Source organism: Carlito syrichta, unplaced genomic scaffold (genome assembly GCF_000164805.1).
Source record: "Carlito syrichta isolate Samal-C Ts95f unplaced genomic scaffold, Tarsius_syrichta-2.0.1 Scaffold67773, whole genome shotgun sequence".
NCBI lineage: Eukaryota > Metazoa > Chordata > Mammalia > Primates > Tarsiidae > Carlito > Carlito syrichta.
This window is the reverse complement of record NW_007011869.1, coordinates 136,132-152,427: the sequence shown is the minus strand read 5'-3', so window position 1 is coordinate 152,427 and position 16,296 is coordinate 136,132. Positions and strand designations below refer to the sequence as shown.

General features: G+C 46.9%; 1 protein-coding gene across 7 annotated transcripts in view; it reads left to right on the top strand.

Moving 5' to 3' along the window:
* Positions 1-16,296, top strand: part of KDM5C (lysine demethylase 5C) — a 33,974-nt gene that overhangs the window by 16,936 nt on the left and 742 nt on the right. For 2 of the 7 annotated variants that reach the window (XM_008051903.2, XM_008051888.2), the window contains 14 exons: positions 6,755-6,874; positions 6,983-7,177; positions 10,078-10,259; positions 10,348-10,472; positions 10,600-10,747; positions 11,397-11,502; positions 12,217-12,575; positions 13,171-13,309; positions 13,827-14,006; positions 14,169-14,306; positions 14,488-15,084; positions 15,371-15,440; positions 15,585-15,784; positions 15,889-16,296. In XM_008051903.2, coding sequence (XP_008050094.1) covers positions 6,755-6,874; positions 6,983-7,177; positions 10,078-10,259; positions 10,348-10,472; positions 10,600-10,747; positions 11,397-11,502; positions 12,217-12,575; positions 13,171-13,309; positions 13,827-14,006; positions 14,169-14,306; positions 14,488-15,084; positions 15,371-15,440; positions 15,585-15,784; positions 15,889-16,254 — 2,925 coding nt within the window. In that variant the 3' untranslated portion in view covers positions 16,255-16,296. Of the gene's footprint in view, positions 1-6,754; positions 6,875-6,982; positions 7,178-10,077; positions 10,260-10,347; positions 10,473-10,599; positions 10,748-11,396; positions 11,503-12,216; positions 12,576-13,170; positions 13,310-13,826; positions 14,007-14,168; positions 14,307-14,487; positions 15,085-15,370; positions 15,450-15,584; positions 15,785-15,888 lie in introns of all 7 variants that reach the window. The other 5 variants (XM_021709317.1, XM_021709309.1, XM_021709304.1 and 2 more) reach the window with 4 other exon arrangements.

The window sequence follows — 16,296 nt, the reverse complement described above, 5'->3', positions numbered from 1 at the left end:
CATCTTTTTCTCTCCTACCTCAATGCATTTAAGGATTACTGGACTCGAGATGATCAAGGGCTCTTCCAGTTTTCTACTTCACAAGTAGACATTGAGTCTGACTTTCCTCAGACTTCTTTCTTCCTGACCCATAGCACAGCATCAGTCCTTGTCTGTAATGCCAAGGAAAACTATAAGAGTAAAAGAGAATTCTCTTAAGGATTCAGGCAGCTAAGGGGTGTGTGTGTGTTTGTGTGTGCGTGTGTGTGTGTGTACACACGTAGAAGGTTATGGAGCTGTTCCGTCCTTACCTCTTTTTAAAAAAACTTTTTTTTTTTTTTTGAGTTGGAGTCTCACTCTGTCGCCCAGACTGGAGTGCAGTGGCCGCTCCTGGCCACCGCAGCCTCGACCTGCTGGGCTCCAGCGATCCTTCTGCCTCAGCCTTCCGAGTAGCCGGAACTACAGGCGCGCGCTACCACGCCCGGCTAATTTTTTGATTTATTGTAGAGATGAGGTCTCGCCAAGTTGCACAGGCGGGTCTTGAACCTGCAGGCTCAGGCAGTCCACTCACCTCGGCCTCCCAAAGCGCGGGATTGCAGGCTGAGCCACTGAGCCCGGCTTTAAAAAAACTTTTATCACAGACTCTTAAACATGCTTTTTTGTTCCCACCTCCATAGTATTTCTCTTACTCATGGCTCACCAGCTTCCCTGGCCAGCTGCTATTTCACCATCAGCCCTTTGTGTGACCTATTCTTCCTGTAGGTAGTTCCCACTATCTCCAGGTCCTTTGGACTTGGCAGTATCCCCTCAATCCATAGCATCTGTGATTTTCATGTTCTCCTGCTGGCAAGCTGTGGTTTAGCCAGCTGGAGCTTCCTCCAGAGCTATCTTTAGCTCCTTGCCCCCCTTCCCCTTTGGTGGGAGAAAGCCATTTCTTTTTATAGATATTTAGCATAAATATTATTTTCATTAACAAAGAAACATACTTCCTTTCCAAACAATGGAAAATAGAGAGATCATTCCTATTCCGTCTACCCTAAACATCTAAACATTGTTGTTTTCATCTGTTGTTTTTCTGTGTAAAATTGGATGTAGCAATAATCAGTGTATGGTTTTTATAGTCTTTTTTGTACATTTAATGATTTAGAACTGCACTGTCCAATGTGGTACCCATTAGCCACATGTGGCTCTTGAGCACTGAAATGTGCTAAAATTATAAAATACATACTGGATTTCAAGACTTAGTATGAAACGAAAAATGTAAATTATCTCACTTAAGACTTTTGTATACAAATTACACATTAAAGTGATAATATTGTGGATATAGTAAGTTAAATAAAATATATTGAAATTAATTTTACCTGCTTCTTTTTACTTTTTTAAGGAATTTAAAAGTACATATGTGCCTAGAATATTTCTCTTGGACAGCACTGGTCTAGAATGATTTTTACTTCATTACTATAAAATATAACCATCATTTAAAAAATATAGCTTTATGGCCGTATGATGTACATACTATAAAATTCACCTAAAGTACACAATTCAGTAAATTTACAGAGTTGTGCTACCTTTACCACAATTCAGTTTCAATCACCCCAGAAAGATCCCTTATACCTATTTGGAGTCATTCTCCATTTCAGCCCCTAGTCCTAGGCAACCATTCATCTACTTTCTGTCTGTAGATTTGCAGACAGTTCATAAAAATGGAATGTGTCTTGCTTCTCTCACTTAGCATGTTTTTCTAATAAAGCTAGTATCCTCACAAACTTGGCATGTTTTCAAGGTTCATCCATGTTACAGTATGTGTCAGCACTTCATTCCTTTTATGGCCCAATAAGATTCAGTTCACCAGCTGATGAACATTGAGTTGTTGTTTTTTTTTTTTTGACTATTCACAATTGTTATTTTTAACAGCTGCAGAATGTGAGGAGAGATTTTCTAAATAGCCACATAGGAAACAATAAAGTTATATTGCCAAAATGAGGATACAAGTTGAGATGAAGAGTCAGGAGAATTAGGTTCTTCTGCTCTTGGCTCTGCTACCTGAAGCTTCTCTGGGACTTAGTTTATACATCTATAAAATTAAGGCTGGCATAGCAAGACCCTGTCTCTCAAAAAAAAAAAAAGTGCATAAAAATTAAGGTTGGGATTAGATCATTCAGTAAATGTTGCTAAAGTTTGTTCTGTGCGCAAGGCCTGTGGTCAACACCTTGATAAATAAGCCAGTCCCTGTCTTTGGGTATACACAGTTGAGCGGAGGACATAGAGGAATAAACAAGTAGAATAAAGTATTAGAACCGTTACAAAAGAACAATAAACTGGGTCATTTAGGAAAGAGGTGTAGGAAGGGGTTTGTAGAAGCAGTGACACTTGAAAGAAGAAGAAGTTTGCCTATCAAATCTGTGGCTTTATCGTATGGGCATGGGGATTTCAGTGAAGGTCTCTCAGCAAACATGGTCAAGATTTGCATTTTTTGGAAGATAATTTTGGTGGTTAGTAATGGAGGACAGTGCAATAATACAGGCAACAAATGCTGATGCTGCTTCTAAGTAGAGGTAAATTTGAGAAGAAAGAAGAATGCTGGGCATGGGAGCTGATGCATGACCCGAATAAATGTGGAGATATTTTCATGAATGGGAAGAGTTAATATTGTTAGGATGTTAATTTCCCCCAAATTAATTTAGACTTCTAGCAGAGGAATCATTGGGTTGAAGGGTATAAACATTTTAGGTTCTTGATACATATTAGCAAACTTGCTTTCCAGGGAGTATAATTTATTAATTTTTTTTTGCCAGCACTGTACCTACTTCGTGTCTTCAGCATTGAAAATTTATCTTAGAAAGGTTTGTGGATTCTTGGTAAAGATAACAAATGAAGCATACACATGACTACTTTCATTCTGTACTGAAACCCCACTAAAATGACACAAAGGGTTTTTCTTTTTTCTTTTTTTTTTTTTTTGAGTTGGAGTCTCACTCCACCACCCAGACTGGAGTGCAGTGGCCACTCCCGACCACTGCAGTCTCGACATGCTGGGCTCTGGCAATCCTTCTGCCTCAGCCTTCCAAGTAGCCGGAACTATAGGCACGCGCTACCACACCCAGCTAATTTTTTTTGATTTATTGTAGAGATGAGGTCTTGCCAAGTTGCCCAGGTGGGTCTCGAACCTGCGGGCTCAGGCAGTCCACTCACCTCAGCCTCCCAAAGTGCTGGGATTTCAGGCTGAGCCACCGAGCCCGGTTAGGGTTTTTTTTTTTTAAAGGTAAAAAAAAAAAAAGAAAATCACAGAGATGGAGAAAACAGGAGAGGAGACAAAAATAAATAAAATTCTTGGAACTAGAAAACTGATAGATACGAAAACCGTCTTTAAGCCTTTACTGACTACTTGGAAGCCTGAGGTGGAATAATCGTCTGAGCCCAGCACGTCGAGGCTGAGGTGACTGTGAGCATGCCACTGCTTTCCACTCTGGGCAAAAGAGTGAGACTCCAACTAAAATAAATAAATAAATAATAAAGCCTGTACTGAGAACATCTGAGAATCAACCTGATTTGTTCCTCAGAATCCCCCAAAGGTTTGTAGCCAGTGGCATCAGGCAATTTGGGGATAAAAATGGATGGGGTGAAATTAAGGATTGGTCTGTGTCTCTGTAAAAAGCTGTGAGAGCCCCTCCTGTGCTGGGCAGCAGGAAATGTGAATCTTCCTCTCTAGTAAAAGACTGAAGATTTGTTTCTGAAGAGGTTCAACCAGAGAGTCTCTGGATTGAGGTCTCCGGTACTAGCTGAGGGTAGAATTTTAATGAAAGTAATAGGATTTATCATATTGGATGCTGAGGTTCCCAGCCATCTTCTGCTTGGCTGTTAGAACACTGGCAGCCAGACTTATTTTCCTAAAGTCAAAAATAGGGGGGGGTTTCTCTGGGAAAACTAACTGGCCTGAGAGGAAAGATCTAGACTTCCCCAAATTAAATGACTCAGGTAGATTACTCTACAGTGAAGCTCACTGCTTTTTGTTTTTTTGGGTTTTTTTGAGTTGGAGTCTCATTGTGTCTCCCAGACTGGAATGCAGTGGCATGCTCCCGGCCACCACAGCCTCGACCTGCTGGGCTCAGGCAATCCTTCTGCCTCAGCCTTCCAAGAGGCTGGAACTACAGGCGCGCGCTACCACACCCAACTAATTTTTTGATTTATTGTAGAGATGAGGTCTTGCCAAGTTGCCCAGGTGGGTCTCGAACCCGCGGGCTCAGGCAATCCACTCACCTCAGCCTCCCAAAGCGTGGGATTACAGGCTGAGCCACTGAGCCCGGCTGAAGCTCACTGTTGCAAGCTTAGTTTATGTACTCTGAGCTTCCGTTCAACTTTTTGGTCTCTTTCTCTTAAATATAAGCAGATAGCCGCAGGTTAACAGACAACTGAAGACCCTGGAAAACAAAATAGAACCAAACAGAAAGAAAACAACTTGGAGAAGCAGAGGCTAAGCAGGGAGAAATAAACTTAAAAAGAAAAGGAAAAGAAACTTTATTAACATATTCAGAAATAAGCATATACTGCAAACATGAAAAGAGCAGGATAGTATTAAAAAATAATATACTAGCCGGGCTTGGTGGCTCAGCCTGTAATCCTGCGCCTTTGGGAAGCTGAGGTGAGTGGATTGCCTGGGCCCATGGGTTTGAGACCCGCCTGGGCAACTTAGCGAGACCTCATCTCTACAATAAATCAAAAATTAGCCGGGCGTGGTAGCGCGCGCCTGTAGTTCCAGCTACTTGGAAGGCTGAGGCGGAAGGATCGCCAGAGCCCAGCAGGTGGAGGCTGCGGTGGCTGGGAGTGGCCACTGCACTCCAGCCTGGGTGACAGAGTGAGACTCCAACTCAAAAAAAAAAATATATATATATACTGAGCCCTTAGAGATTGAAATTATGATAGCAAAAGTGAAAAGCTAAAAACAAAAACAAAAACTTAGAAGATAAATTGTTGAGGACGTCTCCCAGAAAGCAGAATAAAAAGATGAAGATGGAAAAAGATAGAAAAAAATTAGAGAATTTATCTAGGAGGTTCATTGTTCAACTAATAGGAGTCATGAAAAGAGAGAATGGATGAAAACTGAAAGGATGAAATCATTAATGAAATCGTTCAAGAAAATTTTCCTGAACTGAAGAACTGAGTTTCCAGAGTCAAAGGGCGTACCCAGGACATGAATGAAAATAAATCCATACCAAGATACATCTTTTGAATTTCCATATTAAACACTGGGACTAGAAGAATCCTATAAGTTTCATAAGTGAGAAACAGATTTAGTTCAAAGCATTAGAAATCAAAATGGCTTCAGACTTTCATAGCAACACAGGAATCTAGAAGACTAGGATAATGCCTTGAAAATGATTTTTATCTTAGAGTTCTATATGCAGTCAAGTGTGAGAATAAGAATAGTGACATTAAAAAAAAGTAGATTCTTCACACCATTTCTCAGGAAACTATTAAAGGAGGTACTTGAGCACAGCAAAGGAATGAGCCAAGAGGAAGACGTGAGACATGAGCCTAGGAAACAGGAGATTTGTCACAGGAGAGTGAGTGATGATCCAGGAAGGAAAGCTGGTCCAGATGGGACAGATCAGAAGGCTGCATGAGAGACTGCTACAGAAAGGTGATAATTGATAGGAAAGGAGATTTAGACACTTGTCAAAAAGTTAGGGATATATGCATTAGAAAACTAAGCAAATTGAGAAATAGGAGGCCATTTTTAACATAGCCTAGAAGCATGTTACTTAAGGTTATTAAAATAAGTCAATGCCAGTATAATCAGAAGAGGTGAAAAAGTGGAAATGATTGGCTCTGGGGAAGGGAGAATGACAGGACCCGTTGATCTTATAACAAGTCTTATAGAACCATTTGATTCTTGAAACTGCATATATGACCGATAAAAGTAAATACAGAGGGTGCCAACAAATGTTTACATATTTTAAGAGATGTTCACCATAATTAGAAGTGTCTGGATGCTGATGGTAACCGCTTTGGGCACCTCTTGTAATTGCAGAGGTCAAGCATGACTTGTATTCATCTTATTGAATATTACAAATTTGTTTGGTTTTGGTTTTTTTTGTGCCGTGACTTGGATGAGTATTACAATTTTAATAGTATTTTCCTTTCCTAAAATATGTATGCATTTTTTGGCACCCTCTATATTAATGAAAAAACCTTGACCAGCTTGATGAAAAGTGGTATTTATAACTTTCATAAAAATTACTAAAGAGGCTGGACTATTTGATATGTACATTTTTTGTTCTCAAATCTTCCTGTCATCTGTCAACACAGATCAAAACCTCAAGAGCAGAGACCAGAGGTCATTCTTTTCAGAGTTGGAGGGTCTGGGATTCTTTTTTTTTGAGTTGGAGTCTCACTCTGTTGCCCAGGCTGGAGTGCAGTGGCCGCTCCCAGCCACCGCAGCCTCGACCTGCTGGGTTCCGGCGATCCTTCCGCCTCAGCCTTCCAAGTAACTGGAACTACAGGCACGCGCTACCACGCCTGGCTAATTTTTGATTTATTGTAGAGATGAGGTCTCACCAAGTTGCCCAGGTGGGTTTCGAACCCGCGGGCTCAGGCAATCTACTCACCTCAGCCTTCCAAAGGTGCGGGATTACAGGCTGAGCCACTGAGCCCGGCTGGGTCTGGGATTCTATTGTCAGGCTGTGTTCCCTGAGACATTCCTAAAGAACCCTCCACTTAGATCAAGTCTGCAAACTGGAAAACCTCTATCTCAACAGCCTTCGCCGTTCTTCCTCAGGTTGTCCGCACAAACCAATGTGCAGGAGAATTTGTCATCACCTTCCCCCGTGCTTACCACAGTGGCTTCAACCAAGGCTACAACTTTGCTGAGGCCGTCAACTTTTGCACTGCTGATTGGGTGAGTCTGGAGTGTGGTGAGCTGGCAGGGAGAAGCAGGAGGGTTGTAGAGAAGCTGGGCCACCAGGCCTCAGGACTTGGCCACACTCAACCATGAACCTGTCCACAGCTGCCTGCTGGGCGCCAATGCATTGAGCACTACCGCCGGCTCCGAAGATATTGTGTCTTCTCCCATGAAGAGCTCATTTGCAAGATGGCTGCCTGCCCAGAGAAGCTAGACCTGAACCTGGCAGCAGCTGTGCATAAAGAGATGTTCATCATGGTGCAGGAGGAGCGGCGTCTACGAAAGGCCCTGTTGGAGAAGGTGAGTGGTGGGGAGAGTACTCTGGGTCAGGCACCTTAGCCTGGAGGAGGTAGGGGCAGGCAAGATGGCACCAAGAAGGAGAAGATGTAGTCTCTACTTTTGGAGTGTTGAAAAGAACTAGATGCATCTGGATTGAAAACCATATTCCACTCTCTATTATACCCTTTTCTAGCAACCTTGCACAAGTCAGTTTACTTCACTGAGTGTTAGTTTCCCATCTGAAAAATGAAATTATGATAATGCTTATCTTTTTGGATAGTTCAGTAGATTAAAGATAATGTTTGTTTAGTAACTGACCCTAAGCAGGTGCTGGTGTAGCAGTTACTCATCATTACTCAAATAACCTAGCAAGATAGACTGGCATATGAAACCCCTACTTCTGATTATCTAGGTGACCTTATCAAGTTACTTGATCTCTCATAGTCTCACTTTCCCACTCTAAAATCGGGAATAAGGCCAGGCGCAGTGGCTCAGCCTGTAATCTCAGCTCTTTGGGAGGCTGAGGTGAGAGGATTGCCTGAGCCCGTGGGTTCAAGAGCAGCCTGAGCAACTTGGTGAGACCTCATCTCTACAATAAATCACAAAAACTAGCCAGGTGTGGTAGTGTGCGTCTGTAGTTCCAGCTACTTAGAAGGCTGAGGTGGAAGGATCGCCGGAGCCCAGCAGGTTGAGGCTGCGGTGGCTGGAAGCATGCCACTGCATTCCAGCCTGGGTGACGAGTGAGACTCCAACTCAAAAAATAAATAAAATAAAATTGGGAATAAATAGCTAATCTGCAAGGTAATTGTAAAGCTAGAGTAAGACGATTTATGCCCAAGCATCTATTATTGCCTTTGCAGTGTAGCAGCTGCTATTATTGGTAATGTTAATGCATGAAGAAACAGATTGTGGCTGGGCATAGTGGCTCACATTTATAATCCCAGCACTTTGGGAGACTGAGACAGGAGAACCCCTTGAACCTAGGAGTTCGAGACTAGCCTGTGCAACATAGCAGGACACTTTTGAATTAAAAAAGAAAGAAAAAAATAAGAGAAACTAATTGGAATATGAGACATTCCTTAGGAAGTACCATTTTATTACATTCGGTGGTTCAGTAACTCAAACTAGGGCAATAATATTACCAAGTAGAAGGTGGTCCTACTTGAATAGATTTCTCATAAGCATGTGTCAGTTATGTGTGTAGAAGTAGTGGAAATTGCTACAGAGCTGAAAAGTTCACTCATGTACTTTCAGCCACCTTCTTCAAGCTCTACATTTGCTCATTTAGGGAACTGACTTGGAGTCCTCCATAAAATTACAAACGAATACTGGGCCTGAGGGATCTTTTGCTGCCTGTTTAGGGTAATACTTTCTTATTTTAAAGCTCATTTATAATTATCCTGTGATTGGGTTATAGGAAGACTATAGCTATAGTAGTGTTGGAAGTCTAGGGCCTCTTAGTCATGGTGTTATTTGTTGGGTCTCCAGGCTTTTCTAGGCATTGCTTTTCTCTGTCAGTGCTGTTATTAAAGGATGGCCGTGTGGCTATGCCAGGCTATAGGAAGGACCCAAAGCAAGGTGGGGAGAAGAGGTCTTCTCATCTTGACATTCAGAATTCTTTACCCTTGGCCATTACCTCAGAGACGGATTCTAGACACCTTAGTTTTAGAATCCTGTAAGAGATTGCATGTGTTTTTGAGTGCTTTTCTGGGAAGAGGACTCATAGTTTGCATCCAATTCTTAGAGTCCATGACCCCCTCCCCCCAAAACCAAAAAAAAACCCAGGGACTTCATCCTTAGAATGTTGTCTGACTTTGGAGTCAAAATTAATTGCAGTCAAGTCTTCACTTTGGCAAGTTACTGACTCTGAGACTTAGTTTCCTCCTTAGTAAAATGAGATAGGCCTGTGAAATACATATTCTTATCTGAAAATTAGAGCTAATAGTAGTAAATATTTGTTGAGCACTTTTAAGTGCTAAGATACTTGTCTAATTCCTTGGTTGCTTTATCTTTGTTAATCCTCATAACATCCCAGTAAGGATGGTACTGTTACCTCCATTTTATAAGATAATGAAACTGAGACCCAGAAAGGTTTAAATAATTTACTCATGATCTCACAGCTAATAATTGGCATAGTGGGGTTTGTAATGTGTAGTGGGCTCATAGCTTATGCAGTGGTTAGGTGTTAAAGTTGGTATGCAAGACAAAAACTGTTGTGGTCAACATTTCCCTTTAAAGTTCCTAAAATTGCCCATAATGTATAAGTATTGTGGTGTTCTTTGATTATTCCAACATAGCCAACTTTTCATTCCTTTTTGGAATGGATTGCTTTTTCCTTATCTGAGCAACAGATGAAGTCATTGGCTTAGGTTTGGAAGCCATTTGTTGAGGGAAAATGGTATCTTTAAACCCTGGACACAAACACATACGGTTGAATTTCTTTCAGTTATATATGTCCATATAGTGTCACCTGCCTGCTAAGCAGCCATCATGGTACCTGGGACCAGTGGGCATTGAGGAACTAGAAGCTAGCATTGTTCCCCATACATACCCTCCATACTAGCCAGGCCTGTCCCTTGGCCACTTTCACACATTGTTATCTCTCTAATGCCTTAGTTCACCAGTTTTCTCATTATTTCTTACCCACAAGACCCTTTCTGCTGATCTGAAATCTCACCTGATTTTTCTTCCCCTTAAAATTACCTCAATCCACACTGATCTTGCCCCTGGTTCATCTGATCCCCCCAGCTTTGAGTGTCTGGACTTTACAAAGGGCAAGTGTGCTCTGTAGGGTTTGGCCTCCCAAACCTCATGACCCTCCGCATAGATTTGAGTCTAAAGTGGGACTCAGTGGTGGCTGAGATGGAGGATTCTGCTGCTCTACTCTAGTTCTGTATAACATGTGGGTTGAATGCCCACAGGGCATCACAGAGGCTGAGCGAGAGGCTTTCGAGCTGCTCCCAGATGACGAGCGCCAGTGCATCAAGTGCAAGACCACGTGCTTTCTGTCAGCCCTGGCCTGCTACGACTGCCCAGATGGCCTTGTCTGCCTTTCCCACATCAATGACCTCTGCAAATGCTCTAGTAGTCGGCAGTACCTGCGGTGAGCATGGGTCTGCCTGGAGGAAGAGGGGCAAGGAGGAGGATGCAGAGCTGGGCCAGACATGTTTTTCCCTGCCCTCTTCCTCCAGATATCGATACACCTTGGATGAGCTTCCTGCTATGCTGCATAAGCTGAAGGTTCGGGCCGAGTCCTTTGACACCTGGGCCAATAAAGTACGAGTGGCCCTGGAGGTGGAGGATGGGCGGAAGCGCAGTGAGTGATGGGGGGAAGGAGGGACTCCACAGGCAAGTTTTATTCCCTTTTCTTCTATACCCCTGACCCCCTTCCTTTGTGTGTACTCAATACTGCCTACTCCTTGCTGCCATCATTGTCCCTCCAGGCCTTGAAGAATTAAGGGCACTGGAGTCTGAGGCCCGTGAACGGAGGTTTCCTAACAGTGAGCTGCTGCAGCGACTGAAGAACTGCCTGAGTGAGGCGGAGGCTTGCGTGTCCCGAGCTCTGGGACTGGTCAGCGGCCAGGAGGCTGGGTATGGCCGCGTGAGGTGTTGGGGCCCAGATAGCCTGCTGAGGATCCAGCACCTAGGAAAAGTGCTACAAGGGGTGAACTCTGAATACCATTTGGCAGACTGGACATCAGCAGGAAGCTGCCAAGCACCAGAGTGTGAGATGGCCTGGGAGGTGCTGGGGAGGGCAAGGAGACCAACGTAGAACAGAGAGGAGAGCCTTCGTGATAAGAAAGCTAGAAGTGTTTATTTTTATCAGTTCCTGGAGGAGATTTTGTGAGATAGGCTGAGGGTCTTTGTGGGCAGGGAGGAGTTTTGGGAGGTTTAGGGGCAAGAATAGGACACAGATGTGTAAACCTGATCACAGCCACACAGCTTTTAGAGTTCACAGTAGAGGACAGATTGAAAAGTCCAGCTTCTGTTACCATCCATTAGTTTCTAACCTCCCCCCGCCAAAAAAAAAGTTTATTTCCCTCTTTTCAAATTATTTTCCTTCATCATATGAATATGCTTATATTTAAAAACCTTCTTTCTAACCTGGGCATTTGGGGAACTCTGAGGTATATGAGATCAAAGTGGACAGGTGTGGTGAGGAAAGATATTAGGTCTTAGCACAGAGACAGAGGGAGGGAACTGGGTTTGGACCTGAAACCCCACATGTGAAACTCCATAGCCCCCACAGGGTGGCTGGTCTACAGATGACCCTGGCTGAGCTCCGGGCCTTTCTGGACCAGATGAACAACCTGCCTTGTGCCATGCACCAGATTGGGGATGTCAAGGTGAGGAGCAGTGGGCTTGGAGTGCTGCTGAGGGATCAGGGGGATTGGGGCACCTGAGCAGCAGGCCACTCTTGGCTCCCTTCAAAAGCTTAAAGTATTTGGGTGAGACAGGATGCACATGAGAGAAAAGAATGGGAGGTGTGAAGCAAGGGTCTAGTGACTTCCTCCTAGAAATGGGATTTGAGGGGCAGGTGGCAAGGGTATAAGTGTAGGATACAGAGTTAAGGGGAGGTTTCCTGGAGGAGGTGGAGAAGGAGGTAACAAGGGTACTTGTTGGGCCTGGAAAGTTGAGTGAAGTTCATGAAGGCAGAGGAGAAGTGGGATGGAGAGGGCAGCAGATCCCAGTAGGAGCGTGAGGGCTTGTATGAGGACTAAGCATAGCATGGCATTTTTTAGGGCAGAGGGTGTCTTGGTGTTCTGAGAGCCAAATCCTCTAGAGAGTTTAAAGCACAGATTCCTGACCAACACCTATTAAGAATCTCTAGAGGTGGGGCCCAGGAGTCTGCATTTTAAACAAATTATCCAGGGCATTCTAATGAGTAGTGTTAGGAGTCACTGACTTAGGGCTTGGAAGGAAAGAGTCTAGCCCTGTTAGGCTCCTTTTTCCCAAAAGCTTGGAGGGGTTAAAAAGGTAGGTGAGGCAAAGGTATCTGGTGGTGGGACACCTAAGTTGGCTTAGCTAAGGAGTTTGTTCTTTATCCTGTATCCTGTTAGGGTATTCTGGAACAAGTGGAGGCCTACCAGGCTGAAGCTCGTGAGGCTCTGGCCTCACTGCCCTCTAGTCCAGGGCTACTGCAGTCCCTGTTGGAGAGGGGGCGGCAGCTGGGGGTGGAGGTGCCTGAGGCCCAGCAGCTCCAGCGGCAGGTGGAACAGGCGCGATGGCTAGATGAGGTGAAACGCACGCTGGCCCCCTCAGCCCGAAGGGGTACCCTGGCTGTCATGCGGGGACTGTTGGTTGCGGGTGCCAGTGTAGCCCCTAGCCCTGCTGTGGATAAGGCCCGGGCTGAGCTGCAGGAGCTGCTGACCATTGCTGAACGCTGGGAGGAGAAAGCCCACCTTTGCCTGGAGGCCAGGTAGGTCCAACCTTTTCTCCTTCCTGCCCTACTCCCACCTTAAAAATTTAGTGGAGACCCTGAAGATGATGCCTTGGGCATCACACTCCTGTACTGAAGTATTGACTCTCCTCCCCTCTTTTGTTCCCTTTCTTGTCCTTTTTAATAACTTCGTATATATGTAGAGGCAGAGATGGACAGATAGAGATATGTAGAGGACTAGCCCTCCAGGCTGACATGTATACATGCACAGAAGCACAAATGACAAGAGGATGGACAGATGTTGATAGAAAGACACCACACACAGGGCAGTCTGACAGACTGCAGCAACAAATTACACACACGGGTTGTGTATGTAAGCATTGCCAGCATGCCAACAGACTGGTGGACAAGCAGAGGCGCAAAAACTTTGGCAGGCTGAAGTTGGGTGCATGCAGTCTTGAGGAAGCAGGGGCTAGCAGCCACTTATAGGCAAAATATAACTAAGTCAGCCCAAGTGGCAGCAGGAATAACAGACACTCATAGGGCCCATGCACATATATCTGGTGGTCAGGGGCTGGGCTTCTGATCCAGGTAGACCACACCAGACTGAATCTTCTTTTTTCCCTACCTTTAGGCAGAAGCATCCACCAGCTACACTCGAGGCCATAATCCGTGAAGCAGAAAACATCCCGGTTCACCTACCTAACATCCAGGCTCTCAAGGAGGCTCTTGCTAAGGCCCGGGCCTGGATTGCTGATGTGGATGAGATCCAAGTGAGGACCCTACCACTCCCCACTTTCCACCCCTAGCCTTTAGTCCAGCTGGGAAGAGATGGCACATAAACGGGATTGTGCTGCATTGCTGGGTTGGGTTGGCTAGAGAGAAGAAAGGGGCACATAGTAAGGAGGCAAAATGTGCTTGATAAGCAGTTTGAGAAGAGGGGTCGTGAGGCTGGCCTGAAGGAAGACAGGGCACTGGATAGGATGAGAATGGTGGGCCAGGGAGGCAGGTGATGTGGGAGTGGAACAGGGCAGGGGCATTGAGAGAAAAGGCAAATATAACAAAATAACTAGTCGGGGGTTCTGGAGACTGGATGTTTGGGACTGAGCCAAGCCTTTGATGCCGGCTCTGTGGGAGAGGAGCCAGATGGGTGCTGCTTAGAATGAGACCTGTTTTTTTCCTGCCTCAGGATTGGGTTCAGTCCATCTTTCCAGCTCAGGGCCAGGCAAAGAGTAAGCATCAGTAGACTTTGGCAAATTGAACTGAGCTTTCTCTTGCCCTTGTCCCTAGAATGGTGACCACTACCCCTGCTTGGATGACTTGGAGGGCCTGGTGGCTGTGGGCCGGGACCTTCCTGTGGGATTAGAAGAGCTGAGACAGCTAGAGATGCAGGTACTGACAGCACACTCCTGGAGGGAGAAGGCCTCCAAGACCTTTCTCAAGAAGAATTCTTGCTACACGCTTCTGGAGGTGAGGCCTGGGACTTTGACCCACAACCTTCCCTGCACCTGCCTTGGCTGCTGTAAGGTGGCTTATATGAGAATGTGGGTTTTTGATGGGCACTGGATGGGGAGGAGAGGGCGTGGGAGGTAGGAGAATCCCAGTCATTCCCCCTCTGTCTGCCTGCCTCAGGTGCTCTGCCCGTGTGCAGACGCCGGCTCAGACAGCACCAAGCGCAGCCGGTGGATGGAGAAGGAGCTGGGGTTATACAAATCTGACACAGAGCTGCTGGGGCTGTCTGCGCAGGACCTCAGGGACCCAGGCTCTGTGGTAAGAAGCTTAGAGATGGGGAGAAGAGCTTGGTGAGGATAGAGTGTCTGAGCTGGGTGACCATGGGTAGATTGCTTGCTCCTTGAATCTCAGTTCTCCTTGTTTGGGAGTGGGGTGTTAAGGGGGCCAGAGAAGGAATGAGATAAGCTAATGACCTAATCTCCTGTCCTGGGCATGGCAGATCGTGGCCTTCAAGGAGGGGGAACAGAAAGAGAAGGAGGGTATCCTGCAGCTGCGTCGCACAAACTCAGCCAAGCCTAGTCCACTGGCATCATCGACCACAGCCTCTGCAACTTCTGTCTGTGTGTGTGGGCAGGTGCCAGCTGGGGCAGGAGCTTTGCAGTGTGATTTGTGTCAGGACTGGTTCCATGGGCGGTGTGTGTCAGTGCCCCGCCTCCTCAGCTCTCCAAGGCCCAGTCCCACCTCATCCCCACTGCTGGCCTGGTGGGAATGGGACACCAAATTCCTGTGTCCACTGTGTATGCGGTCACGGCGCCCACGCCTGGAGACCATCCTGGCACTGCTGGTAGCTCTGCAGAGACTGCCTGTGCGGCTGCCCGAGGGTGAAGCCCTACAATGCCTCACAGAGAGGGCCATCAGCTGGCAAGGCCGTGCCAGACAGGCTCTGGCTACTGAGGATGTGACTGCTCTGTTGGGACGGCTGGCTGAACTCCGCCAACGGCTACAGGCTGAACCCAGGCCCGAGGAGCCCCCTACCTACCCTTCAGCCCCTGCCTCTGACCCTCTCAGTGAAGGCAGTGGCAAGGATATGCTCAAGGTGAGCTGCTCGGTCCAGCTTTTGTCCTCAAATTCCCCTCTCTTAGCCCCTGCCTCAATTAGGCTTGGCCCTGCCCTGACCCTGTTCTTCAATTTTCAGTCTCCTTTGGCCCAGCCACCCTGCCCCATTCTGCATCTGTCCAGATGCCTAGACTCTTGCTCCCTGCTGGCAGCTGGTGTCTGCTCTCTTCCTCCAGGAAGTGGAGGGTCCCAAGTTTGGGATTGGGAAAGGAAGAATAAGGCCTGGTTCTTCAGTTACCCTTACCCGTTCTTGCTCTCCTTGGCAGGCCCAGGGCCTGCTGGAGAATGGAGATGGTGTGACCAGTCCTGAGAAGGTAGCCCCAGAGGAGGGCTCAGGTAAGAGAGGTAGGTCTAGGTGTGTGGGGCAGGCTATTGACTACACATCACCAGAGTTGACCCGTATAGTTTTCAACTCTGTTGCGGTGGTAGGGATAAGACCAAGGCCAGCCTCTAACCCAGCTTGTTCCTGCAACCTCTCAGATCTGGAGCTGCTGTCCTCGCTGTTGCCACAGTTGACTGGCCCTGCATTGGAACTGCCTGAGACAACCCGGGCCCCCCTGGAGGAGCTCATGATGGAGGGGGACCTGCTGGAGGTGACTCTGGATGAGAACCACAGCATCTGGCAGCTGCTGCAGGCAGGACAGCCTCCAGATCTGGAGAGGATCCGCACACTTCTAGAGGTGAGGAGAGGGGTTGTGGGCTGGGCCAGTAGGTCAGGCCAAGTAGGGAGCTCAGGCCTGACCACTGGCCCACAACCTGTCTTTCTGCCTATCTGTGATCACAGCTGGAGAAGGCAGAGCGCCACGGGAGTCGGGCACGGGGCCGGGCACTGGAGAGGCGGCGGCGGCGGAAGGTGGATCGGGGTGGGGAGGGTGATGACCCATCCCGAGAGGAGCTAGAGCCAAAGAGGGTACGGAGTTCAGGGCCAGAGGCTGAGGAGGCCCAGGAGGAGGAGGAGCTGGAGGAGGAGACTGGGGGTGAGGCCCCCCCCGCGCCCCTCCCCACCACTGACAGCCCCAGCCCCCAGGAGAACCAGAATGGCTTGGAACCTGCGCTAGGGGCCAGTTCAGACCCCTCGGCCCCTTTCTCTACTCTGACTTCCCGGCTGCATTTGCCCTGCCCACAGCAGCCACCTCAGCAACAGTTGTGACAGTGGCTGAGCCTAGCACAGACCCTGACAGACCCCCCCTTG